The sequence below is a fragment of the Muntiacus reevesi genome, chromosome 2 (genome assembly GCF_963930625.1).
Source record: "Muntiacus reevesi chromosome 2, mMunRee1.1, whole genome shotgun sequence".
In the NCBI taxonomy this organism is placed as follows: domain Eukaryota; kingdom Metazoa; phylum Chordata; class Mammalia; order Artiodactyla; family Cervidae; genus Muntiacus; species Muntiacus reevesi.
In genome coordinates this window covers 62,721,189-62,749,115 of record NC_089250.1, presented here as the reverse complement: position 1 = coordinate 62,749,115, position 27,927 = coordinate 62,721,189, and the positions used below count along the sequence as shown (strand labels likewise).

The following is a 27,927-nucleotide window of genomic DNA, read 5'->3' as shown; positions in this document are numbered from 1 at the left end:
GAAGAACACGCTGAGGCTCGCAGGATGAGCGGGTGGTGGCGGCTGCTGCTGCAGCGGCGGCGCTGACAGGATACGAGCTCTATGCTTTTCCGGCTGCTCGTCCCGCTTGGCCTCCTGTGTGCGCTGCTGCCCCTGCACCATGGTGCACCCGGCCCTGATGGCACCGCACCCGACCCCGCCCACTACAGGTGAAGTGGAGGGGGGGGGTCAAGCTCCCTGCCCTTCCATAGTTGGGGAATGGGAAGCCCAGACTTGGTCCCTTCCCTGTTCCTTCCATCCTGGGACCCCCATCCTGACCTGCTGGGACCCAGCTACTGGGCTCCTGGCAGAAATCAGGTGATAATTCCCACTTTCCGCCCTGTTTCCTGTCCTTTTCCCCTGCCTGGTTTCATTTGGTGACCCTCTGCCTTATTTCTCGTACCCTGCACAGGGAGCGAGTCAAAGCCATGTTCTACCACGCCTACGACAGCTACCTGGAGAATGCCTTTCCCTACGATGAGCTGCGACCTCTCACCTGTGACGGGCACGACACCTGGGGCAGGTAGTGCGAGGGGAGGGGCAAGGGGGAGGCCTGGGCCGAGCAGTCTGGTCCTCGGCGGCGGGTCTGCTGGGACTGGTGGCTTCATGGTCTCCTCACGGGGTTCCAGGAAAAGCTCCTAGCCAGGGTGGGGTCGCATTGCCCTCAATTCAGGCTCACGCCACCGGGATCTACCCATTCTCCTGGAAATTTGGATCACAGGTGGGAAAAGGCTGGGTTATCCTAGTGGGCTGGATCTCTGGGCGCTGGCCACAGCAGTAACAGGCACCAGCTGTTGGGACTTGGGCAAATTCCTGGAGCCATAGGATGTGTGGGAGGGCTTCAGGAAGTCAGAAGACCCAACCCCTTCATGTTGTAAGTGAGCTATAAGTCTCCCAAAGGTGAAACTTCAGAGCCTTGGTAAATGTAACTGAAATGCACTTCCTCCTTTATCCTCACATCCCTGACTGCTTCTTGAGATTTCAGCTCAAACTGTCACCTTAGTGTCAGTTCCCTTAAATACACATCACCTACTAGTCAGTCTCACAAACACTTTTTTATCTTCTTTGCAGCACTTCTCACTCTGATACTGTCATTTTCACTTATCTGCTAGTTTGTATTTCTCACTTCCAATAGAATAAAAATCTATGAAAAAAAAAATCTCTGACATGGAATCCTCTGTCTTGGTCCTTGCTGAGTGAGTGAAGAATCATTGCATTTAGCTGAAACTGACATTGATGAAACACTGTGCTAAGCATTTTCCTTGCAGTCATCTCATATAATTAACATCCCTAGGCGTTAAGTGCTATTATCTCCATTTTACAAATGAGTATGCTAAGAACTGGAGAAATTAAAGTGAAAGTGAAAGTCGATCAGTTGTGTCCAGCTCTTTGGGACCCCATGGGCTATACTATACAGTCCATGGAATTCTCCAGGCCAGAATACTGGAGTATTCCAGTATTACCCTTTCCCTTCTCCAGGGAATCTTCCTGGACCAGGAATCGAATCGGGGTCTCCTGCATTGCAGGTGGATTCTTTACCAACTGAGCTATGAGGGAAGCCAATGCACAAGAGTGGCAAATTTAATCAGTACAATGTTATGTAATAAAATAAATATCTCCCATAAGCTAGAACTCCAATCACTGTTAACTTTCTTGTGGGTCCTTCCAGAAATATTTTTTATTTATACCATCCTATAGGAGATCCAACCAGTCCATCCTAAAGGAGATCAGTCCTGGGTGTTCATTGGAAGGACTGATGCTGAAGCTGAAACTCCAATACTTTGGCCACCTCATGAGAAGAGTTGACTCATTGGAAAAGACCCTGATGCTGGGAGAGATTAGGGGCAGGAGGAGAAGGGGAAGACAGAGGATGAGATGGCTGGATGGCATCACTGACTCGATGGACATGAGTTTGAGTAAACTCCGGGAGTTGGTGATGGACAGGGAGGCCTGGCGTGCTGCGATTCATGGGGTCGCAGAGTCGGACACGACTGAGCGACTGAACTGAACTGAACTGATAGATATGTTTATATGTATCTTTTTAAATTAACTTTTTAAAGGTGTAACTTACATGAAATGCACCCACTATGTGTGTAGCAACCACCATCATAGTCAGGATAGAGAACCATTTCTGTCACCCTAAAAAGATCCCTTGTGGCCTTTTATAATTAATCCCTCCACCACCACTGGCCCAAAAAACTGCTAATCTGCTTTCTGTATATATGTCTGTTTTTGAAAATGCAGTCAGAACATATGACGCTACCTATTCTGTAGCCTGTCTTTTTCATTGAACTAGATAATTTGAATATTTTCACATTAGCCCATAGAACTCCTGATGATCTTTTTGACAACCTCATAGTTTTGCATTATTTGAATATATTACAATTTGGTTACTCACTCTTCAACTGGTGTACATTTGGGTTATTTCTAGCTTTTTGCTGTTCTAAAAACAATACTGCCATAAGTATTCTCAAGCCTGCAGTTCTGTGCACTATGAGATAGTCACAGATGTGGGAGGCCTGTGCTATGAGCTGCAATCTTATACTGCCTCCCTATGGTGGAGAAGAATGCCAGAGAATATAGGCGATGTTTAACTACAGTCAGCTGCATCTGCCCACCTCCCAAGGGCCTTAAAAGGGTTAGAGGTTCCTGGCGATTTTCATTATGGCATCTCTGTTGTGACAGCAAGTGGGACTGGCAGAGGCATTGCTGTGCCTCACTTATTAGTTTCTGGGGTATCTGATCTGAGGCCTTAATATATGGTGTTTGATTTTGTTACTAAGCAGCTGATATTTTTGTCCTTTTACAGTTTTTCTCTGACTCTGATTGATGCTCTGGACACCTTGCTGGTAAGTGTCCCTCATCTATTCCTTTTTCTCTCCAACATTGCATAACCAATATCCTTCTTTTGGCAGCTTGGCTGTGGGTGAAAAGTAAATTCTTCACCTGGGCCTTTGAGTTTCATCTTTCATTTTGATCTTTAATTTGAGGGAAGTGGAAAGTCACTGGCATTTTTCAAGATGAGGGTAGGAAATTAGATTTCTGTTTTGAGAAGATCACTGGCTACAATGTGGAGAAAGATTCATGCAATCATTTAACAAATATTTTTTGAGTAATTGCTTCATGCACTGTGCTGAGCCCTCTGGGGGAGTGTAGGAATGAGTGAGGCTCCTGCCTGTGCAAAGATTCTCATCACATGGAAAGAAATAGATGCCTCAGAGTTGTGGGGATAAACTTAACTGGAGTCTTTTGAAGAAAGAAGAGGTATTTCAGCTGGGGGAATCAAATACTTTCTAGAGAAGGTAACATGTAGACAATTGAGGGTAAGTTGGATTTGTAAATGGGAAGACACAGGGTGTGATTTCTGGTAGAGGGAACAGCATGTCTGAGGTTAGAAAATCGAGGAACAGTAGATACAGTTCTACTGAAGTGGATGAGACGAGGCTAGATGAACAATGAGAGACACAAAGGATAGATTAGGTCTAAATCATAGAGGGCTTTAAATGCTGAGATAGGATTGTTTGGGTTGCAAGTGATAGATTTAGACAGGAAGGAAATTTACTGAGTCACATAGCTAAAAAATCCAGGTAAAGACTGGCCTCCGACTCAGCTGGTTCCGGACAATATAAAGAATGTCAGTAGGAATCTTTTTCAGTCTCTTATTTCTGCCTTCTTTGCTGGCTGTATTCTCAGGCTTTCCTTAAGCTGACAGGGTAACCAATGGTAACCCCAGACTCACATCCCACTCATTTAGTAACCTGTGTGTGGAAAGAATGTTATTTTTCATTAATTGCAATGATTGAGTCTCAATGATCTGGCTTGAGTTACACATCTATCCCTGAACTAATCAGTTGGCCAAGAGATTTAGTATGCTGGCTGATGTAGGTGAAGTGCCCATTCTTGCAGCTGAAGGAATGGAATCAGCTTCTTCAAATTATAAGAGTGACTGTGGAAGAAGGGTGATTCCTCGGGAAAATTGGAGCAGTCATATCAGAATAAAAGGTATCGGGATTGCATTTGACTGACAGTTTAAACAAAAAGGGTTTAATTTTCTCAAGTAAAAGTAAATCTGAAGGTATTAATAATTTCTAGCATTGGGTCAGCTGCTTAATTGTGTCGTCATAAACCCATGCTCTTGGTATCCTTCCATTCTGCCATCATTAGTATATTGACTTTCATTTTCATGCTTAGTACCTCATGGTCTGAGATGGCTGCCACAGCTCCAGAAATCAAGTCTGCTTTCAAAGTAGAAAGGAAAAGAGTAAAAGCCATGCCATTGGTGTCTTATCTCTTTTTATTAGGCCATTTCTGAGAAGTGCCCTTAGTAGACTACAACGCTCAGAATTGACTGGATAACACAAGCGCCTCTAGTAGCAAATGAGGCTGAGAAACATGTATGCAAATTTCTAGCTTCTATGGCTGGAAGCTACAAGTATAAAGAAGATTGGGAATCAGTGTTGGGTCAACCAACCTGCAGTATTTTCCACCAGGATGAATGTGACAAGGTTAAAAACAACAGATATCTACTGAAAATGTCAAACTAAGATTTCCTTATGTGGTCTACAGTCTTTATATTGGTTTCATTTAAATGAGTACATAGGATTCTTAAATTGGAACCAAAGAATTTACTAATGTCTCAATACTGGGTCTGTGTGATTTCCAGCTCTCAGTGTTTTGAACTGTTCCCAGCAGTTCTAGAACAGAAACTGTAGGTCTTAAGTTGAAAAAGTGAGAGTCACACCAGCAGAAGATCCTAGACTGATCTAGCATCTCCAGCGCCTACAAGCCTGGGAGCCTCACTATCAGGTCTCTCTTTCCTACAGATTTTGGGGAATGTCTCAGAATTCCAAAGAGTGGTTGAAGTGCTCCAGGACAATGTGGACTTTGATATTGACGTGAACGCCTCTGTGTTTGAAACCAACATCCGAGGTGAGGGGTGCCTTCGAGGGTCCTTGGAAGAAAGGAGACTGTGGAGTTTTGGCCTCTGTATAAACCAGGAGGTGGTAAATAGGATCTTAAGGACCAGTCTTGCCAGGGCACTTGACTCAAAACAGATCGACAGAGCTCTTTCCTCCTGGGGGGTGGGGTAGGGAGGTCTCAGGATCCCTCATCAGTTTTAGACATGAAAGTGAGCAGGAGACAGAGAAGTAGGGAGGTCTCAGGATCCCTCATCAGTTTTAGACATGAAAGTGAGCAGGAGACAGAGAAAAGACTGAAGAGAAACATGCCAGGATTACTCACATATTTAACATATACTTGGTACTAGGCTTTCCGCCAAGAGCAAGAAAGATGTAATCCTTGCCTTCTCATAGCTTATTTGCCTAGGAAGCACTATCCCATAGAACTTTCTGCACTGATGATGGAAATGTTTTATATCTCTGTTGTTCAGTCCAGTAGTCACACCTGAAACATGTTTGAAAGAGAAAGTGAAGTCGCTCAGTTGTGTCCAACTCTTTGTGACTCTATGGACTGTAGCCCACCAGGCTCCTCCATCCATGGGATTTTCCAGGCAAGAATACTGGAATGGTTTGCCATTTCCATCTCCAGGGGAAATGTGTTTACTGCAGCTGTAGAACTGAATTTTTAATTTTATTTAATTTTAATGAATGCAAATTTAAATAGTGGCATGTTTTTACTACTTGCTGTATTACATAGTGTGAGTCTTGGGTATTAGTTTCCAAACCTGGCTGCCAATCAGAAGCACCTGGGACCTTTTTAAAAGTTCAGCTCTCTAGACTCCACTCTAAATCTAATGAATTGGAATCTTTGGGTTGGGTCCTAGAATCAGTATTTTTAGCAGGTTCCAATGAATCTTTTTTTAAAAATGATTCATTCCTTTTGTTGAGGTACATTTACATATACTGAAATGCACAGATTTACACATTTCAGTGAATTTTGATCCAATGATTCTTATGAAAGTAGTACAACCCTTCTTTTCAGTGAGCTTCTAGACCATTGGTGGCTTAACAGCCAGCACCTCTGGATGATACAGTTATATTTTTTCATCCTTATTTTGCTCATCTTTATTTTATATGTTATGTGCAATGAAATTTGTATTACAGATATATAATTTTTTTAATTAAAAAAAGACTATGGAGCAGAGGGACAGCATGGTATAAAATCCTGGTGTAGGGATCAGACCTGCATTTGAGGCCATGCTCAATGCTGTGTCCCAATCTGAACTGCTGAGTCCAGATTGTCGTCTTATAAGTTAAGGTTATCCTTATGTCTCTGTTTCTGATATACGTGTAATTGTATCAGCCTTCTTTTGGTTGACATTTGCCCAGTATGTCTTTTTCTTCTCTTTTATTTTCTATTTTGCTGTATTTTATGATTAGCTGTCTTTTGTAATTTACATAGTATGTTTATCCATTCTAACAATCTTTTCTTCTGACTGAAGCATTCAATCCATTTACATTTACTGCAACTACTGATATATTTGCATTCATTTCTATGGTATTACTTTGTGCTATTTGTCCCATTTTTCTCTCTACTCTTTCTCTTTTTCTTTTCAATTTTATTTTTTTTGGCCATGCCATGTGGCATATGAGGTCTTAGTTCCCCCGACCAGGACTGAACCTGCCCGTACCCTATGCAATGGAAGCATGGAATCCTAACCAATGAACCGCTGGGGAAGTCCTTTTCTTTTTTATGCCTTCTGTAGGTTGATTTGTTTTCCCCCTCATCCCATTTTTCTATACTAATCTAGAAATTATGCAATATATCTAGCTTATTAGTTTTCTTGGAAAATTTAACAAACATAGTCTAAAATTAATGAAGATCTTTATTCTCCTCCTGAATAATATAAAACCTGGCTCTGAGGATCATCTGTACCTGTATGCCTTAGTTATATATTTTAATTATTTGTTTTAAGCCGTCCATATATTATTATTGTTCTATAGAATTGAAGGTTTAGATTTACTACTATATGCCACTTTGGAACCATCTTTTCTTCTTGTATCACAGACCTTAACATCAGTGGTCCCTTTCCTTTTATCTGAAAAATTTCCTTTTGAATGTTCTTTAGTGCAGGCGTGTTCTTTCTCAGCTTTTCTTAGTATGAAAACGTCTTTATCTCACTACCTTTGTTTGGCCTTTGAAGGGCGGAAACTGAAGCCCAAGGTCACCAGTTTAGCCATATTTCCAGATATGTAAGCTTTAGGTCTTTTTTTATAAGTTCTAAATATTATTTAATAAATTGAAATAGAGAAATGAATAAAATGAAGGTAATAAGTATCTTTCTCTTCTTCTCCTGGCGATTGGGAGACAGTGACCAAATACAGTGAGCGTGGGCTTTGGAGTCAGGCAGACCTGGGCCTACCACCTGCTAGATGGGCGACTCTGGGCGAGTCGCTTTGCCCCTCCGAACCTCAGTGTCTTTGTCTGAAGAGGGCACAAAATACCTGGTGTTTGGTGCACGTGTGTGCATGCTAAGGTGCTTCAGTTGTGCCCGACTCTGTGCGACCCTATGGACTGTAGCCTGCCAGGCTCCTCTGTCCATCGGGTTCTCCAGGCAAGAATACTGGAGTGGGTTGCCATGCCCTCCTCCAGGGGATCTTCCCAACCCAGGGATTGAACCTGCATCTCTTATGTCTCCTGCACTGGCAGGCAGGTTCCTTAGCACTAGCGCCACCTGGGAAGTCCTGTTTGATATACCCTAGGGACTAAAAGTGATAGTCTGTTTTTGTGACCTACCAAGAGGAAAAAAGACTTGGTGACCTTAACACTGTACCAATGTGGGTATTATGGACTCTTCATTCCCTCGGTAGTTCTACCCACTTCCCAGTGAACCACCAAACAGAGCGTTGGGTTTAATTTGCACAAGGGAGAGACTGGTCCTTGAGAGTCTGACACTTGCTTTTTGTGCCATCTGTAGTGGTAGGAGGACTTCTGTCGGCTCACCTGCTATCAAAGAAGGCTGGGGTGGAAGTGGAGGCCGGATGGCCCTGCTCAGGGCCTCTCCTGAGGATGGCGGAGGAGGCAGCCCGGAAACTCCTCCCAGGTAAGACCCATGTCGAGACAGATCAGAGAGGAAGTTCAGGAGGTCCTGCTGCTCTTGCTGGAGAAGAGAGTGGCTGAATTATTATACTGGACACTTGGTATTTCAGCCTTTCAGCGCCCACCATGGAAATCAGGGGAGTCCTGGGCATTTGGAGGGCTAGACTAGGATGGATAAGCTGACCTCATGACTGTGGGCAGGGAGCCTGGCGGCTGCAAGGCTCTTAACCTTATTTAAGTGAGTGCTGTTGCCCCCTCCCAGGCCCACACACTGCTGGGATGAAAGGATTCCAGGTCTGAGTGTTTGCAACCCCAGATTCCAGATTCGGCTCTCCAGCCAGTCTCTTGACCCATATACTCTCCTTGGTTCAATTTCCCCATCTATCAGATGACAGTCATAATTCCTACCTCCCTCTGGGGAGACATAAAATGAGATCAGAATGGAGAGAGTTCTTGGAGAACCTCAAACACCACTGAGACACGAGAGGGACTTGTTTTGTAGCTAAGCCTTGCCCGGGGCTGCAGGCCAAGCCGCAGTGTTTGTCTGCTGGGGCAGTAGCTGGGCTCAGCAGCATCAGCTGGACACTGTGTTCTCTTCAGGGTGTGGTGGAGGCTCTGAGTGCTGTTCACACCCAAACACGTCACGCTGTGCTTTCCACCAGCCTCTTGGCCATGTCACTTCTCCCCTTCACCCAGGACTTGCCTCTGATCCTTGGGGACGAGCTGAGGAGAATGAGCAAGCCCAGTTCAGGCTCGCTGTCTCACAGCCTTCATGTCCTGTGTGATTTATCCTTGGAAGAAACTCTACCTGCTTGCTCCCTTTTCTTTTGCATTAATTTTTTTTTAAATTGAGAAATATACATATTGCAAAGTGCATGCTGAAGTTGGCACCCATGTCTCTACCATTCAGGTCAAGAAACAGGATTTAGTCACCCTCTTCTCTTTTTAAGACTGCCTGACTTCTCTGAGCTATCTCTTTGGGGCCTTCTTGATGGTGACTTGAATCCTCCTTGCTTTCCATTCATGTCTGCCAGATAGCAAGTTTTTCCTCCTACAGTAAAGTTGCTGGGCCTTGTGGTTCTTGGAAGTTTTGACAGCTTTATTCACAGGATGGTGACGCACAGGCTGCTCTGGGGTTGGTTGACCTTTCAGCCTGGAGAGGAAGTCTCTGCCTCTGGCTTTCTGTCTAGATCCTTGCCTTGAGTCGGAAAGCACTGGGGTGGGGTGGGCAGGACACTGGGCCTGTGGGGAGGGAGAAGGGAGGGGGCACGTGGCAGTCATTCCCATCTTAGCTCCATTTGGCTCGCTGTGTGACCTTTGCGTCACTTCTTTGCAAACATGTCTTTTCCTACCTGTGAATTGAGGATTGGACTATAATCAGCAGGTTCGTGGTTTATATCCTTTAAAAAAGAAAAAGTAACATAGCCACTAGCTATCTATTTTACACATGATGGTGTATCTGTGTCAATGCTAAGCTGCTGTATAGAACAGGGAGCTCAGCTCAGGGCTCTGTGATGACCTGGAGGGGTGGGGTGGGGGGAGGTGGGAGGGAAACCCAAGAGGGAAGGATGTATGTATACATATAGCTGATTCACATTATTGTACAGTAGAAGCTAACACAACATTGCAAAGCACCTATACACCAATTTTAAAAAATAAAGAAAAAAATAGCCCCAAGACTCTTTCAAGCAGGAATCTCGAACTAGCTCCTCTGGGACTGTTTAGAGTCTGCAGATACGGTTCATTTGTCAGAATGGTGTTTTAAAAAGTAGATGAATGGCTTCCTTGTTGTGCCAGTAGCCCCACCACTGCCAATGGCTTAAGCCCCACCTGCTTCACACTAAGTTACCTGCCTGCCCTCTGAAGGCACAGTATAAAATAAGTAAAAGTAGAGCTGCCGTAGCTACAGTGAGCGTGCGTGGAGCATGCCAACCCAGAGCACAGCCTGCTGTTCCCCTCTGCATCACAGGCAAGAGCCGGAGGCATGGGGAGCGGTGTTTGGCAGCATCTGGGTTAAGTGGCCATTGAAGTCTCCATTTGCGACATTTATCCTTCTCTGGCTCAGTCTCTAGCAGATCACCTAGGGCAGGGGTCCCCAAGCCCCCGGCTGCTGACCAGTACTGGTGTGCAAGCTGATAGAAACCGGGCCACTCAGCAGGAGGTGAGTGGTGGGCAAGCGAGTGAAGCTTCATCTGCCACTTCCCATCAGTCCCCATCACTCGCATTACCGCCTGGAACATCCCCCTGTCCCAGTCTGCAGAAAAACTGTCTTCCACAAGACCGGTCCCTGGTGCCAAAAAGGTTGTGGACTACGAACCTAGGGGACAAGAGGGAAGCACTGGCCAAAGCCTCAGGCTTTAGACCTGTGTCCAACCATCCTCACCTCCCCACTCCTGTCTGGGGTCTTAATTTTGTGATCGTTCAGCCTTTCAGACCCCCACTGGCATGCCGTATGGCACGGTGAACCTGCTTCACGGCGTGAACCCGGGAGAGACTCCTGTCACCTGTACGGCAGGCATCGGGACCTTCATCGTGGAATTTGCCACCCTCAGCAGCCTCACCGGTGACCCCGTGTTTGAAGACGTGGCCAGAGTGGCCCTGATGCGACTCTGGGAGAGCCGGTCCGACATTGGGCTGGTAGGTCCTGCTGCCACCCTTCCCAGCTAGGTCAAGTTGGCCACCTTGGCCCATGCTTACGTGGCTTGGGGCTCTGAACAACAAATTGCAGTTCAGCTGGAGGAAACGAAGGGTGACCTCAGGAGTGGTCCAAGACTTAGGCTCATGACAAGGAAAGTAGATGAGACCGCCAGTTCCTGCTTTGGCACAGAGACGAGGAGAGCATGAGAGCACATCCTTTACCAGGAAGGGGGGTGTGACGAACTCTGACTCCTTGAGCTTCTCTGATTTCCAGGGAGTGGGTCGCATGCTTCATGCCCCGACTCACTTAGTGACCTTAGATAATCAGCCTGTCTGGCCCTCATTTTTACATATTTTTGTGAAACTGTGTTTCCTAGAACCAGAAAATATATGAGACACTGAATGGCTATTGCATGAAAAAAAAGATTCCTGGTCAATTAAGTTCGGGGAATGTTATAAATAATATCCTTTTTCTGAAGAATCATAATGAACACAAACAGGTTAAAGGTTATGAAAACCTCTGATAAATTCATCTGTTTAATTTTTCTTAACACAATGTTTCACAAACTTATTTGATACCAGGTCTTCCCTTTCCTCTCCACACTTACTAACCTATGAAAAATGTGACCAGTCATCTCTGAGGTCGATTGCAGTTCCTAAACTGGATCATCCAGTGAAACTAACAGTAACTGAGCCAGAGCTGTCCAGGAAATAGCTCTGGATTTAGTCAGAATTGAGACTGAGTTCTGGCTTTACTCTGTTGAAACTGTGTGACCCTGGCCAAGTCACTCAACCTTTCTGATCCACAATTGCTTCAGTAGTAATGGTGAGATACTTACACCTGCTCACTGAGTCATTATGACTGATAAAGACGGTGTTGTCTGAAAAAGATTCAGGTGGGGGCATGTTTATACAAATTCTGGTGCTAAGTCAGCTTGAAAGTGAGAGTTGTGTGAGGGTGCCACTCTGGGGACCTCGAGTAACTCCCTTAGTGAGTCCAACACAGACAGTCTTTTCTCCATCCCTGGAACCATGGTGGACTCCATGGCTGGCCTGCCCACACCCCCTCAGCCCTTTACCATTTCCGTGCACACTGGCCTGTCTTCCAGCTGCTATTACCCAAGTCTCTTTGCCTACAGGCCTTTTTTTTTGTACCTGGATCCTGCTTTGCTTGTCCTTGGCTAAAAGGGCCAAAACTTAATTCTCCTCTGGAGCAGTTCTCCATCAGTGACTGATACTGATGGGACTTTGTGGGTAAACACCTCACTTCCCCATCCCACCCGAGGGCTGAGGCTCGTGCTCTATACTGAGTCCCAAAGTTGCCCAGCGGGATGGAGCTCCAGTTCTCATGGTGGTAACTTGCCTGCTGGTACACCTTTCCTGGGCTGCCTCCCTGTCCTGCCTCACTTTCCCTCTCCTCTACCAGAGTTTCCAGGAACTCACTTTCCAAATCAACTACTTCCTGCCTTCCTTACTGTGGATCTGCCCAAACTAACAGGACAGTTAGCTGTTTCTTTGAATACCAGGTGAAGCTCTCAGCATCCATCGGGGTTGCAGTTATGTGGACAACATATCTTTTCATTTAAATCTTCAGAGTGTATTTCTGTTTTACTTGGCTGTGCCAGGTCTTACTTGGCCTCACACGGGATCATCGACCTTCATTGCAGCATGGGGAATCTTTAGTTGCAGCACGCGGGATCTAGTCCCCTGACCAGGGACCGAACCTGGGCCTCCTGCATTGAGAGCACAGAGTCTTAGCCACTGGACCATTAAGGAAGTCCCTAAAATTTATGTTTAAGTGGTTCACAAGTCAAAGAATACAAGAAAGTACCTTAGTTACCCAGTTCCTCTCCTTACAAGCACCTGCTCTATTTCTTGGATGTCCTGCCCAGATTGATTAACGGAAATATAGAGTGTGCCTTGTGTCTTTAGACACTGGAACTGCATGCAGATTCTCAGGCTGAGAAGTCTGAGACAGATTGTGGGAACAGCACGTTCTCACATCCCAGCTCACACTCACTCTAGACACTAGGCGTGAATACATTCTAGGCGTGAACACGTTCTTGGCATGAACACTCGAAGTCTAGTTCTTTTTTCAGTTTTTGACCAGTTTTGTATAATTAAGTCCTCCTAAATGTACATGAGATGAGTCTCCATTGTATAGATACACAGGAGAGCTGGCTGTGATCCAATCTTGCTCCCCAACCCTGTACCCCAAGAACCTCTATGTCTCCCAAGAAGTGCTGGAGTGCCTACCTTGCATCTCACCAGGCAGCCGGGGGATGCATCTCCTTGCTCATCTTGGGCCCTCCTTTGAGACCACGTGTCTTCCTCCTAGGTTGGCAACCACATCGACGTGCTCACTGGCAAATGGGTGGCCCAGGATGCGGGCATCGGGGCTGGCGTGGACTCCTACTTTGAGTACCTGGTGAAAGGAGCCATCCTACTTCAGGATAAAAAGCTCATGGCCATGTTCCTAGGTAAAGAGGGTGGGGAAGGGGGGCTTTTCCTCTTAGTTTCCCCTGTTGAAATATCGTTTATTTATAAACTTCCAATTGCTCCCAAGTGCCTGCCTACACAATTAGTTCTGAGTACCAGAGTCTGCATTCGAAACTACCATGGACTTACACTGCCCACTTGAGGCCCCTAACACCTCTTCATGCTATCCTGCGAGAGCCCAGCTGAACCATGCTGCCTTCCCGTAGGCGGCCCTGGATTTTTTTTTCATTTCCTGGCCATTGCACACACTGTGTTTCCTTTGCCTTGAATGCCTTTTTTTCCTGCCATTACGTGTTCAAATTCTGTTCACCCTTTACGGCTCAGCTTAAATGTCATTTTGCCCAGGAAATAGCTTGATGCTTCCTCAGAATTTAGGACCTTCAGCATCTTTTTTTGCCATCGGCTGTCGTCACAAGTTACAGCTCTACCAACTGAGTGCAACATCCAGGCCTTATTCTTCTGTGTACTTCCCACAGTGCTTTGCAGGAAGTAGCTAGCAGATGAATGTCTGTTGAGTAGAAACATTTTACTCTCCAGTCCCTTAGATACTAGTAATAATGATACTGAGGAATTATTGGGCACCTAGTAATAATTATGGCTACCATTCATTTATTCAGCAAATATTTGTTGGGTACCATTGATGTGTCAACTGCAGTGCCAAGTACTGAGCATGGACTATTTCTTTTAATCCTTACAACACTGAGATTGTCTTATTTATTTGGATGTGTTTTTGGTACTTGAATCTTTCAGATAATGTTTTGTTTTTATTTCAAATATCTGCTTTTTAAAAAATGTATTTATTTATTTATTTGACCACATTGGGTCTTAGTTTCTGCCTGCAGGATCTTTGTTGCATCATGAGGGATCTTTGATTGAGATGCAGGGACTCTCTAGTTGTGGCGTGCAGGCCTAGTTGCTCTGTGACATGTGGGATCTTAGTTCCCTGACCAGTGATCAAACGTCTGTCTCCTGCATTGCAAGGCAGATTCTTAACCACTGGACCACCAGGGAAGTCCCCAGATAATGTTTATTTTGCATATTTATTCTGTACTATCTTCGTGTTGGCGATCCTGCAGGCAACAAAACAAAGTCCTAATTCTCATGGATTTACACTCTACGGGGGGAATGCAAGCTCCCTCAGGGTTGAATTTTGATTTGTTTGCCACTCCCTAGGTGGTTTAATCCCTAAATTGTGTCCAACTCTTGCGACCCCATGGACTGTAGCCTGCCAGGCTCTGCTGTCCTTGAGATTTTCCAGGCAAGAATACTGGAGTGGGTTGCCATTTCCTTCTCCAGGGGATCTTCCCGACCCAAGGACCTAGAGGTGCTCAGTAAATACTGTTGAGTGAACAAATGACTGCGTAATCCCATGAGATGTATAACATTACTTTCATCACTTTATAGATAATAAGACTGAGGCTTAAATCTGGAAAAGAGTGGATATATGTATATGTGACAGATTTTATCTTCTTGGGCTCCAAAATCACTACAGATGGTGACTGCAGCCATGAAATGAAAAGATTTTTGCCCCTTGGAAGGAAAGCTATGACAAACCTAGACAGGATATTAAAAAGCAAAGATATCACTTTGCTGACGAAGGTCCACATAGTCAAAGCTATAGTTTTTCCAGTAGTCATGTACAGATGTGAGAGTTGGAGTGTAAAGAAGGTTGAGTGCCAGAGAATCAGTGCCTTCGAATTGTGGTGCTGGAGAAGACTCTTGAGAGTCCTTTGGACCACAAGGAGATCAAATTAGTCAATCCTAAAGGAAATCAAACCTGAATATTTATTGGAAGGATTGAAGCTGAAGCTCCAATACTTTGGTCACCTGATGCGAAGAGCCAACTCACTGGAAAAAACCTTGATGCTGGGAAAGATTGAAGGCAAAAGGAGAAGAGGGTGGCAGAAGATGAGATGGTTAGATAGCATGGCCATGAATTTGAGCAAACTCCAGAAGATAGTAAAGGTCATGGGGGCCTGGCATGCTGCAGTTCATGGAATCACAGAGTCAGACACAGCTTAGCAACTGAACAACAGCAGCGTAACTGTTGACTTAATGGTATACCTGAAACTAACACAACATTGTAAATCAACTGTACTCCAATAAAAATATTTTTAATTAAATTAAAAACCAAAAACTGAAGCTTAAGAGGGGGAAAACTCACCCCAGGGTCACAGCTAGCAAGTAGCAGAGCTGGAGCTGAAATTTGAACCTGGAAGTTCAACTGCAGAGTCTATGCTCCTTCATCTGTCTCCTTGTATTCCTTGTCTACTTTGAGGCTGGGTCATCCAAGGCTCTTTCAAATGTTTAAATCCATCCCTCACTTGCCAAAGCCTGCCTTCTGTGTCCCTCATCATTGATATGTCCATTGTCTTACTTCTTCTGCAGAATATAACAAAGCCATTCGGAATTACACCCGCTTTGATGACTGGTACCTGTGGGTGCAGATGTACAAGGGGACTGTGTCCATGCCAGTCTTCCAATCTCTGGAGGCATACTGGCCTGGTCTGCAGGTAGGAGCAATCAGAGAGAGTGGTCCTTTTTCTATGGGATGGGCAAAGCAAGCTCATTCTGATGTGCAATCAAAAGCGCTTGAGTACGTTTTATTGGAGGGGTGGATTGGGGAGGGAAGAGAAGCTTAGAGTGAGTCAGACAGATTTAAAAGTTCTGCCACACTGGATTTTTCAGGGGGAGCTTTCGGGTGTCAGGAACTGAACTCCTAGTTGGCTGTGAAATGTTGTACCATTTAAAGTACACAGTGTCTTTTCTGGGTTGGGCAGTCATAGCCATTGGCAGTGACCATTTCTCCATCAGACACTTCTGTCACATGTCCTCATTCTTGACAGCTGGCCTAAGGTGGGCGTGAATGCATCTGGGGCCACTCTGCAGCCATCATTGTGTTTTCCGATTACATGGTCTTGACAGCATTGCAGTGGGAAGGGATCTTAGAGTCCAGCTAATCCACCCTCTGGGTGTCCTCAAATATTTAAAATATTTTTATAAGCTGTAAATATTTTAAAATATATTTAAAATATTTTTATAAACTTTTTTTTAACCTTAAGAAGTTAAAAAAAGGCTATCACATGTAGGGGCTTCCCTGATGGCTCAGATGGTAAAGAATCTGCCTGGAATGCAGGAGACCTGGGTTCGATCCCTGGGTTGGGAAGATCCCCTGGAGAAGGGAATGGCTACCCACCCCAGTATTCTTGCCTGGAGAATTCCATGGACAGAGGAGCCTGGCAAGCTACAATCCATGGGGTCGCAAAGAGTCAGACATGTAGATAGTAGTAAATTTTTTCAGCATAAAAAGAAATGCCCCCAAAAAGAGGAATACAATGATAGATGAGTCTCAAGCCCCCACCCTCAGATTCTCTCCCCAAGCCAGCCCTTATTGCCAGTTTTCTATACCTCTTTCCAGAAATCCATATACATAGATATGTGTATATTTATGGCCCCTTTTTTCTTTATATAAATAGGAGCATTTTATTACTTTTCACTGACTGTCTTAGAGATCATTCTTTATTGATACACATGGACCAATTTTACTTTTTTAAACAGTTGTGTATATATCAAATAGATATAGCATCATTTATTTAACTAGTTCCCCATTATATACTTTTAGCCAACCCTTTCATTTGACAGATGGGGAAAGAAGCTCAGAAAGAACTTGTGGGTAATATTGAATATTGGTCCAGCTCTTCTAAGATCTTCAAATTTTATTACTTGAGTATCCCCTAAAAGGATTTTGAAAAATTATAGGGTCCCTTGCATGTTTTTAATCTTATGAATTTAAAGTGGCATACCATTCCTTTTTCTCCTCCAACTCATATTTCCATTCTACTACCTCAATAGAATTTTATCCTAATTATAATTTTATGCTGAAAGCATTTTATTGGACACACTATTATATGTCTCTGTGACAAAATTTATTCATATGTAGAAATTTTAAATGTTTTAAAATTTCCCATGCCCACAGGCTCTGAGTATTTATTTTTTTCTGGATTTAGTTATCATTAGTATGTAAATGATTAAAACAACATTTATAGCTTACAATTTTTGATGATTATTAACCTGAAAGCAACTTAATTGGAGGTTCATTTCTTAATGAGATTTTTGGGGCTTTTAAAATTTTTAAGTAGTTCATGTATTTGTGCATGAAGAATATGTTGTTTTAGTCACTCAGTCATCTCCGACTCTTTTGCAACCCAAATATACTAAAACGGGGCACAGTTACACATCAATTTTATTCCTGTTTTTCACTTTTTTTAGATATAAGTGCAGAGGAGCCTGAGCACATAAATAAGTAGATGGAGATGGAAGGAGTTTGATAATTGTAGTATCATTCAGTTCTTTGAAATCATTGAGTTAATAGATTGAACTGTATAAAATTGCTGGCATTCAACCATTTTTGACCTGAAGAAGTAGCAATATTATATTGTTCAAAGAAAATCACATAATGATCTGTCATCAAAAATAATTTTTAATGATGTCTCTGCCGACAACGTGACCAGTTCCTCTCTCCATTTCTTGAAAGCAAAGAATTGAAAGCCATCTGATTTGCAGAAGGATTTGTTACCCAGTGGTTAGAGTCATTCATTTTTCTTAACACCTACGCTAGTATTTTTTGGTTTTGTTTTTCATTACACTAATATTTTAAATTTAACCTAATTGAGTGTTCAGTGTTCCACAGTAAGGTTGGAGATTGTTGGTGGGTGCACCTTGCTTTTGTCAAGTGGTAGAAGGAAAGTTGTGAAAGAGACAGAATGGGTAGCCTGCCTTTGTGTTGGTGATACATTTTAGAAAAGTTGAGAATCTGGAAATCTGTTTCCTTAAAACCATTTGTGACTACATTCTTCTTAAAAAACCTGCTGTACCAGCCAGCCATACAGCTGATCACACCTATTGACTTTGCATGATTTTATTTCTGTGCATATTTTCCAAGAAAATAATTGGTCAGGGAAAGATGTAACTCATATATGGCTATTTCTAGCAGCAAAATTTATGACAAAGAAAAACTGGAAATGATCCAAATGTCTAGTAATGAAAGAAGAATAAATGATTGTATTTTTTTTTCCTTTTTTTAAATTGTGGCAAAATTCACACAACATAAAATTTACCATCTTAATCCTTTTAAGGGTACAGTTCGATGGAATTTATATTCATGTTGTTATGCAGACACCATCCATCCCCATTAACTCTTTTCATCTTGTAAAACTAAAACTGTACACCTTTTAAACACTAACTCTCCATTCTGTCTTTCCCAAGCCTCTTGACAACCAGCATTATAATTTCTATTTTTATGATGTTGACTACTCCAGGTATCATATCTCTGGAATCACATGGTATTTGTTTTCTTGTGACTGACTTATTTCATTTAGCGTATTGTCAAGTTTCATGCTTGTAACCTATATCAGAATTTCCTTCTTTTTTAGGCCGAATAATATTCCTTTGTGAGTATATGTCACACTTTGCCATCCCAGTCTGTATAGGATTTGTGTGCTTTGTGTGTGGCACTTTTCCTGCTTTGAGAAAGGTTTCTGGGGTTATTTCTCTGTGAGTTTATAATAACACTAATAGCTAACATTTAGCTGACAGTTTGGTACATAGAGGTGATAAATATTTATGGAAGAATGATTTATGTGTTGGGCATTTTACACAGAATGATCATAGCCCATTGAGGTGATGTTCCATAGATGAAGAAAGGAGGACATTAAATTTGTTCATATAAAAAATAAATAAATAAATAAATAAAATTTGTTCATATCCTCAACAGACATTTGGGTGCCTTCACGAAGTTCATAGTGAGCGAGACACAAAGAAAAACTTAGACAAATTCATAAAACAATAAGTTACAATTAAGGAAACAAATAAGAGGCTAAAAGAGAGAATATTAGATGGGGACTTACTTTAGATAAGAAGGACTCTCAGAAGTGGTGATGCTGAATTGATACGTGAAGAAGTAGGGGTGGGGGTGATGTTCCAGGCAGAGGAAACATGATGTGTGAAGGTCTTGGAGGCAGGAAGGAGTCAGGTGTTTGTCAGAGACAAAAGCAGGATGGCCACAGTCCAAGGAAGGGAAAGAACAGTTAATGGAAAGTCAGCAGTGGCCAGATCGCACAGGGCCTTGAGGGCATCTTGACCTTATACTGAGTCTGGTCAGCATAAACCTTTGAGTAAGACAGTTACTCTGGCTGCATTGGGGAGAGTAGACTGGAGAAGACAAGTCATAGAACCAGTCAGTGAGGAGGCCTTTGAGGTCATCCCAGTGCAAGATGCTGGTGAACAAGTGGTGGCTCTGGAGATAAGTAGAGAAAAATCTTGATGTTTGAGAGAGAGCAAATTGATGGGTGTTGCTGATAGAATGGATGTAAGGGACAGGGAAGAAGGAAGAGCCAAGGATGACCCCCAGCTGTCTAGCCAGAGTGAAATCAGTAGAAGGTGGTGCCATTTACTGAAAAGGGAGAGAGGTGAGAATAGAGAGGCAAATTTGTGAGAGAGTGAGGGAACCAAGAATTTAGCCTGGAAAACGTCATTTCTTCTATCCCTGAGACATCCAGTGGAGATGTCAGGAAGGTCAGCTGCTTCCCTGTGAGCTTATATTAATATGAATAGCTACTTAGAGGCACCTAGTAAAATGACAAGCACCTACATCCTCTGACTCAGCAATCCTAATTCTGGAAATGTATCTTACAGATACACTTCACATGTTTGAGGTGATATAAGTACAGGGTTATTTGTTGTAACATTGATTATTATAGCAAACAGCAAAAGATTGGAAGCAAGTCAACTAACTATCAATAAGGAGCTAATTAAATTGTGCTCCAAGCAATGGAATACTATGCAACTGTAGAAATAGGAGGAGGGCGATGTACTTACTTGGAAAAATTGAGATGTATTGTTAAGTGAATAAAGGAAACTGCAGAAGAGTATATTGAATAAGCTGTATTTAATGCAGGGGAAGTAATATATACTCATACACCTTTGCTTATGTTTACAAACTAATGCAAAATGATTACTTGCTGGGGTGTACGGTAGGAGTGAAACTTAGTATAATCAACCTTTTTTTAATTAGAATTTTAAATTAGATGACTGACTTACCTATTTAACTATTAGTAGCCAGTATTGACTGAGCAAGTACTGGTGGGCAGGGACTTTGTATACACCCTGTGTCCCTTACAGCAAAAGAAAATATACACTATAATTGCATGTTGTATATGAGGCTCAGGGAAGTTAAGTGTCTGATTTGAGGTTGCACAGTGAGTAAATGGCCAACTAAGGGTTTGATCGCAGGTCTTGAGCTCCAAAACCTTTGCCTCCTCTTTTTCCCGAGGGTGTATGTGGGGTTCTATATGTGGGTTTCCTGCCGTGGCTGCTTGCCTGACAACCAGTCCTCTCCTGCAGAGCCTCATTGGGGACATTGACAATGCCATGAGGACCTTCCTCAACTACTACACCGTCTGGAAGCAATTTGGGGGGCTCCCAGAATTCTACAACATTCCTCAGGGATATACAGTGGAGAAGCGAGAGGGCTACCCGCTTCGGCCAGGTAAGCAGCATCTCTGGCCCATGGCCAGCTCACAACCTCCAATTCTCCGAACCCCAAGCCCTCAACATCTCTATGAGGTTCCATGTCTCACAAATGCTCACAGTTCCATTTCCCCCCGCCCCCATCTGCTTCTTCCAGTGACTCTGGGTGGTTTTCCTGCTAGGAATTCTATATCCCTTTTATTTTCAGAGAAGGAAATGGAAGCTTGGTTGGTTTCAGTGACTTCCCCAAGGCTGTTAGGTGTAGGAGCTAGGACTGGAACCCAGGTCTCCTCATTACATCCTGTGCTTTTTCAAACTTGGACAAGCGAGTGAGATGGACAAAGCCTGGTTGATGCCTTTTGAGTTCCTGCCACTGGGATTTCGGACGCATAGGCAATCTTAACCTAAGTCAATGGGTCAGGTCAGATAAACTGTGCATCTGTGGAATGTTGGGACTTTAGGAATTGACTTTAGGAGTGAATTATCTCTTGTCATCACCTCCTCATTTGCAGCTCAGTCCTCAAGGCGTAGAGAAGGAAGGGTTCACGCACTCGATAACTCTTACGTTCTTTTCCAGCTCCGATCTTCTGATTCACTGAAGGAAAGTTAAACATTACAAGGAGTGGAAAGGAAAGGAGGGCAGAGGAAGGAAGCTGAGTCAGCACACAGTCACCCCCTCACCCCAAAATAGCTTATGTTCCCATTGTTTTTCTCTTCCCACCTGAATGCCTTTTAGCTGTGGGATGGGCATTCTAGTGACTTCTGCCCATTCTGCCCTTCTTATCCCTCTTCCTTCCTCCTTTGACCTGCTAATCTTCTCAGTGATTGTTGTAGGAATCTTGGAGAAGCAACAGAAGGGGAATAAAACAGCAACTGGAACGAGCAAATTAGTCATTTTTGACTCCTTGGAGGCTGCTGTTTTTACTATTGCTCATGCCTTTATTCTCATAGCTTTTTTTCTTCTTTTTTTTTTTTAAAGAGAAAATGGTCAGATTGTTTTGATGCCATGTTACTAATAGATAGGATAAAGACAGAGTTTGGGACTAAATGTGAGACCTAGGCTTGTGCATTCTCAAAGACAGAGGGAACCTGAGAGGTCTTCTAATCCAGTGGCCCTAGCCTTTTCGGCACTGTGCATCAGTTTCGTGGAAGACAATTTTCCATTGACCAGGGTTGGGGGAGGGATGGTGTGGGGATGATTCAAGTGTATTACATTTATTGTGCACTTTATTCTATTATTATTACATCAGCTTCACCTCAGATTGTTGGGCATTAGATCCCAGAGGTTGGGGACTCCTGTTATAATCGATATCCCCCTGCAATAGCCCTATCATGTAGTTATCTCGTGTCTTTGTTCAGTTACCAACAATGACAGGAGGCTCACTACTTACGGAGGCAATGTGTTTTGTTTGCAGGATAGGCTGGCAGGAAGGCTCAGTGGAAAGTAAGGCACCACAGCCGGGAATCCAGAAATGCCTTAGACCAGTCACTCTTCCTACCCCAAACAATAGCAAATGGGAGATAAGGGACTCTTCTATAATTAGGTTGGCCAGTGCCTATGCTCTGATGCATGTTTCTGACCAGCAGTGTTGGAGCACAGAACCTAGCCTAAAAGCCTCTGAAGGCCTACACCTTCACCTAAGTCCAAGTCTAAACCTTGGGCTCTCACCCTCTTCCAGAGAGTTGACCAGATACACAGGAAATTAAAGCAGTCACTAGCAGACGCAGGCCTATGTGTGAGGAAGAGAAAACAAGAAACAAGATGCTTGGCCCCGGGTGCACTGAGCCAGACAGCCGCAAGAAGCATAAGGGGAGGCTTCCCACTAGGGCACCATCTTTTCCATCTCTGAACATGCACAGTGTGTTCATCTACCAGTAAATGTACCCCATCTATGCTTAGAATATGAGCAATTAGATTAGTAAGTGTCCACAGGCCTGTGGGGTAAAGGGAGGGAGAATAGGAGAATAGGAGGGAGAATAGGGGAGATCGGCAGTGGTATTTTCTCCCAAAATAAGAAACAGATGGGACTTCCCTGGCAGTCCAGTGGTTAGGACTCTGTACTTCCAATGCAGGAAGCCTGGGCTTGACCCCAGGTCAGGGAACTAAGATCCCACATGTTGTGTGGCATGGTTTAAAAAAAAAAGAAATTGAATATAAAACAATTCTGATGTCTTCTCAACTCTGCCAAAATGAAATGGAATAATAATTCCTATTGAAACAAACTTGATAAAAGCCAATGTGTTTAATTCCTTGAATTACACATGAAAATGTTCAAAGGACTTCCCTGGTGGTCCAGTGGTTAAGACTCTGCGTTTACATGATGGGGGCACAGATTTGATCCCTGGTCAGGAAACTGAGATCCCACATGCCACGGTCAGAAAAAAAACAAAACCAGAAATAGAGTTTGCAGTAATAAATCATTAGGGAAAAAAGTACTCGTCAGGAGTCAGGAGGAAACAGGAAATAGAACATGAGGAAGAGAGGCTGGTGTAGGGAGAGGAGATGAGTTCTTTCCTGTCCGAGTAGAGACAGGTGAAGAAGTAGCAAAGTCTGTGGAGCTGTAGCTTCTATCCACCCGGCCCACTCCAGAAGTCACATCTTTCTTTTCCGTAATGGCCCTCTAGATATCTGAAAGCACAAACACATTGTGCTGGGTTTTCTTTTCTCCAGATAAATAGTCCTATCTAGTCCAGCTCCTGTTGGCTAGTTGGCTAATATTCATCTTATGATGGGGCTCATGTCTGAATGTCAGATTCCAATTGTGTAGAACAAGGCAAGACTGTTGCCTTGTTCTGGGCACAGTGAACTGATGTCTGCATCTTTGCTAGATTGTAAGTTGATTCTTGAATATCTTAACCTTCATCTTTTTGCCCATCCCATCTTGGAAAGGGCCTTATAATGACAGACTCATACTCTTTGAAGCTTTAGGATCAGGTTAGGCTGTAAGTGGCAGAGAAAAAATAGTAGCTTAATTAAAATAGAAGTTTATTTTGGGGGGACTTCCCTGGCGGTCCAGTGGTTAAGACTCCTCGCTTCTACTGCAAGGGGCCTGGGTTCAATCCCTGGTGGGGAAACTAAGATCCACATGCCATACCGTGTGGTAAAAAAAAAAAACAGGAAATTTAATTTATTCTCTGATTTTCTGGGCTTATGTGGTACTCTTTGGTGTCAGGGACCTTAATCCCACACCTGCCTGCTGGGAATAGTTGTTAATCCAGGGAGTCTTGTGCCTGGGTAAAGTTATCGATTCTGTTACTAAGGAAGAAGGAGGGAACAGATATTGGGAGGTGGGCAGCAGCCCCTGCCCCCTTCCCCATCCCAGAACCTGGCTGCCCGTCTCTCCCTTGGGATGGGAATCCATGATCCATTTTAATGCTGGTTTCCACTAAGCCTCAGATTGTGGGTGGATTGACTCTGAAGATTCAATTCAAGGGAGTTGCCCCGTGTTCCTTGTCGCTGGGACCCTGTGGACACAGTAAGGAGGGGAGGAATCTCTCGCTGCTCCAGGCAGGCTCCCAGCCTTCCCTGCCCAGCCACTGGATGAGAAGGGTCCACTTTGAACTTTGCAGAACTCATTGAGAGTGCCATGTACCTCTACCGTGCCACGGGGGATCCCACCCTCTTAGAACTCGGAAGAGATGCTGTGGAATCCATCGAGAAAATCAGCAAGGTGGAGTGTGGATTTGCCACAGTAAGTGTTTCCATGGGCCCAAGAATTAGGAAATGTCTCCCCCTGCTGCTAAAGAGCCTCTGGAATATTAACACTGGAAGGACTCAAAGGTGTAAGTAGTGTCTTTATTTTATAGACAGGGAGACTGAGGAACAGAGCTGAGCCTGTCTAAAGGTCACAAAGCAGGTAGAGGTGGAGCTAGGATTCGTTCCCAGGGGTCTAGACTTCATGCCCTTGGCCTTCTCCCTACTTCAGAGACCCCTCTAACTGTCTGAATAGGCTACTTTGCAAAGAAGTGTTTTGTGAAACATTTTGTGAAAAGGCCTACAAAATGGATTTTAGAAGGGAATTACAGTCCCGTAGCCTTATTTTCAGGGAAGCCTGATGGCTCAGCAGTAAAGAATCCACCTGCAATGCAGAAGACACAGGAGATGCGGGTTTGATTCCTGGGTCAGGAAGATCCCTTGAAGGAGAAAATAACAACCCACTCCTGTCTTCTTGCCTGGAAAAATTCCCATGGACAGAGGAGTCTGGCTGCCTGCAGTCCATGGGGTCACAAAGAATTGGACATGATGGAGCAGCTAATCACGCATGCACACACACACGCACACAGCTTTATTTGCGGGCTTCCCTGGTGGCTCAGTGGTAAAGAATCCCTTTGCCAAACAGGAGATGTGGGTTCAATCCCTGAGTTGGGAAGATTCCCTGGAGAAGGAAATGACACCCCAGTATTCTTGCCTGGAGAATCCCATGGACAGAGGGGCCTGACTGGCTACAGTCCATGGGGTTGCAAAAGAGTTGGATACAAGTTAGCCACTGAAAAAGAACAACAATAAGCCTTATTTGCAAACCCAAGGATCCTTAATGAAACAGCCCTACTGGTCTCACAGATATTTACTGAGTGTCTTTCCCGGGCCAGGTGCTGTGCTAGACTGAGTATTATAACAATGAAGAAAGACCAAGCCCCTGAGCTGACATTTTAGTAGAAAAAACAGTGAATGTATATCTAGGAGACAGAAAGGAGGCCATTGTGGCTGGATGTGGGTGAGCAAGGGGGAAAGCGGGAGAAGATACATCCCCAGAAGTAGGCAGGGGCTAGATCACATAGAGCTTTGTATTAGCCATGAGGAAGAGCTGGGATTTCATTCTGCTGGGAACGAGAAGCCTTGATAGGATTTACAGCAGAGCAGTGACGTGCTGTATTTTAGAAAGATCACTCTGGCCCCTCTGTGGAGAATGGATTGAAAGGGTCAAGGAGGAGAGCCATATCACATCCTTAGAGGACCCAAGCAGGCAAGATAGAAATAAACAGTGGTTACAGACATGTAAAAACAAGATGTGGAAGCAAACAGTCTGGAAGGAAATTCACCAAAAAGCCTACAGAGGCTTTTTAGGGTATGGAATTAAAAACAAATAAAAAAAACTCTTCCTTTTCAAAAAGTTGTAATGTGATTATATTCTATGAGTAAAACATAGATGCATATTTTTAAAGGAGAGACCTGTATGTGTAGGAGAAATATAAAGCAACGATGTGCTTTAATTTCTAGTATGTTGTATTTTATGAAAAACCAAAGTGGATGAGCTCAGTGGGGCCTTAGAACTCTTGATTTATTTCCATGAAAGTGAAGTCTTTTGGAGCCCTGCCAAGGTGAATGATGGGAACAGGCATCTGACTCCTTGGCCTTTGGCAAATAGGACAAAAGAAAAATAATTCCTGGTACATCAAGTCCATATTTTAGTCACATTTTTTGGGTATAAAATAGATGTCTACTGAGAACTAGTTTTGTTTAAGAAAATGTATTGCTAATTCTAAAATAAATATTTATTTTAGAAACTAAATGTTTGTAGCAAGTAAACCTACTCATCCCCAACTATAAACTCAGTAAGAATTTTTCTTCATAAAGACTCCTAATCAGTTGTGTGCAAGAGCAAAAAACTTGATAACCATCTTAATGTCCAATAAGTAAATGATGCTACATTTTTACATCATTAAGAGACATAAACATTAGATCAATGTTTGGAGTCACAAAAGGGTAGGATAAAGGGCTAGGATATTGTTGTATCCTGTAGGGGACCAAGAAAGACCATTCTGATGAGGGAGCATTTGAGCAGAGACTTGCAGGAAGTGAAGGAGGGGGAAGATATCTGAAGGAAGATGGCTCCAGGCTTCAAGAACACCACTAAAAAGAACCAGGCCGGGCATGAGCTTGTTCACAGAATAGAAAAGCTGAGTGGCTGGACCTACGAGAGCTACAGAGAGAGCAGGAAAAAGATGAGGTCAGCAAGGGAGCGGGAGCCCGATCAGCAAACACCTGTTAGGCCATGATGAGGACTTTGATTTTAGTTGGCAGGAAATGGGATGTTAACAGAGGGTTTTCCACAGAGGAGTGACAGGTAAGACTTAAGATAAAAATATCCTTGAGCATAGCATTTCCCAGGTGGTTCAGTGGTAAAGAATCCGCCTGCCAAGCAGGAGATACAGGTTCAATCCATGAGTTGGGAAGATCCCCTGGAGAAGGAAATGGCACTCCGGTATTCTTGCCTGGGAAATATCATGGACAGAGGAGCCTGGCAGGCTACAGTCCATGGGGTCACAAAGAGTAGGATACAACTTAGCAACTAAAACAAATCCTTTAGGGTAAGAATGGAAGAAGGAAGGCCAGTTGAAAATTGTGATAAGCTTGGTGAGAGATGACGTTAAGTGATTTGCTCAAAGACCCATAGCCGCCTAGTGGCAGGAAGGCCTGACGGGGTCCCCCGACCCTTTCTCCTGCTCTGATGCTAATCTGACTTACTTTCCTCTTCCACGTGGCAGATCAAAGATCTGCGGGACCACAAGCTTGACAACCGCATGGAGTCTTTCTTCCTGGCCGAGACTGTGAAATACCTCTATCTGCTGTTTGATCCGACCAACTTTATCCACAACAATGGCTCCACCTTCGATGCGGTGATCACCCCCCATGGGGAGTGTGTCTTGGGGGCCGGGGGTTATATCTTCAACACAGAAGCGCACCCCATCGACCCCGCTGCCCTGCATTGTTGCCGGAGGCTGAAGGAGGAACAGTGGGAAGTGGAAGATTTGATGAGGGAATTCTACTCTCTCAAACGGAAAAGGTCGAGATTTCAGAAGAAAACCATGAGCTCTGGGCCATGGGAACCCCCAACAGGGCCTGGAACATTCTCCTCCCCTGAAAACCATGAGCGGGCAAGGGAAAAGAAGCCTGCCAGGCAGCAAATCCCACTTCTCAGCTGCCCTAGTCAGCCTTTTACCTCCAAGCTGGCATTACTGGGACAGGTTTTCCTAGATTCCTCATAACCACTGGATGATATTTTGTCTTTGAAACTAAACTGTAACAATAAATCTGCTTTTGATGATCATGGTTTTCTATTTTACAAATTGGGTTGTTTCATGAGATTTCATTCAAAGGTAGGGTGCACAACTAAAAACAATTGCAAATCCAGTTTTTCTTTTACGGTTGGAGAAATAGCTGAACATAAAGTTAGCCAGCTTCAAAGACCCCAGGGCTTGATACTTGAATTTCCCTTCCTTTCAAGGTTCCCATTTTCTGGAGAGTGT

General features: G+C 43.8%; 1 protein-coding gene across 1 annotated transcript; it reads left to right on the top strand.

Annotated features, from left to right (window-relative positions):
• EDEM2 (ER degradation enhancing alpha-mannosidase like protein 2) lies at positions 1–27,728 on the top strand. Its single transcript, XM_065921875.1, has 11 exons — positions 1–188; positions 431–541; positions 2,828–2,867; positions 4,842–4,947; positions 7,895–8,020; positions 10,442–10,653; positions 12,992–13,133; positions 15,541–15,665; positions 20,554–20,698; positions 24,250–24,371; positions 27,166–27,728. The coding sequence occupies exons 1-11, from the start codon at positions 82–84 to the stop codon at positions 27,664–27,666; spliced, it is 1,737 nt and encodes a 578-aa protein (XP_065777947.1). The 5' UTR covers positions 1–81; the 3' UTR covers positions 27,667–27,728.
• The last annotated feature ends 199 nt before the right edge of the window (positions 27,729–27,927 follow it).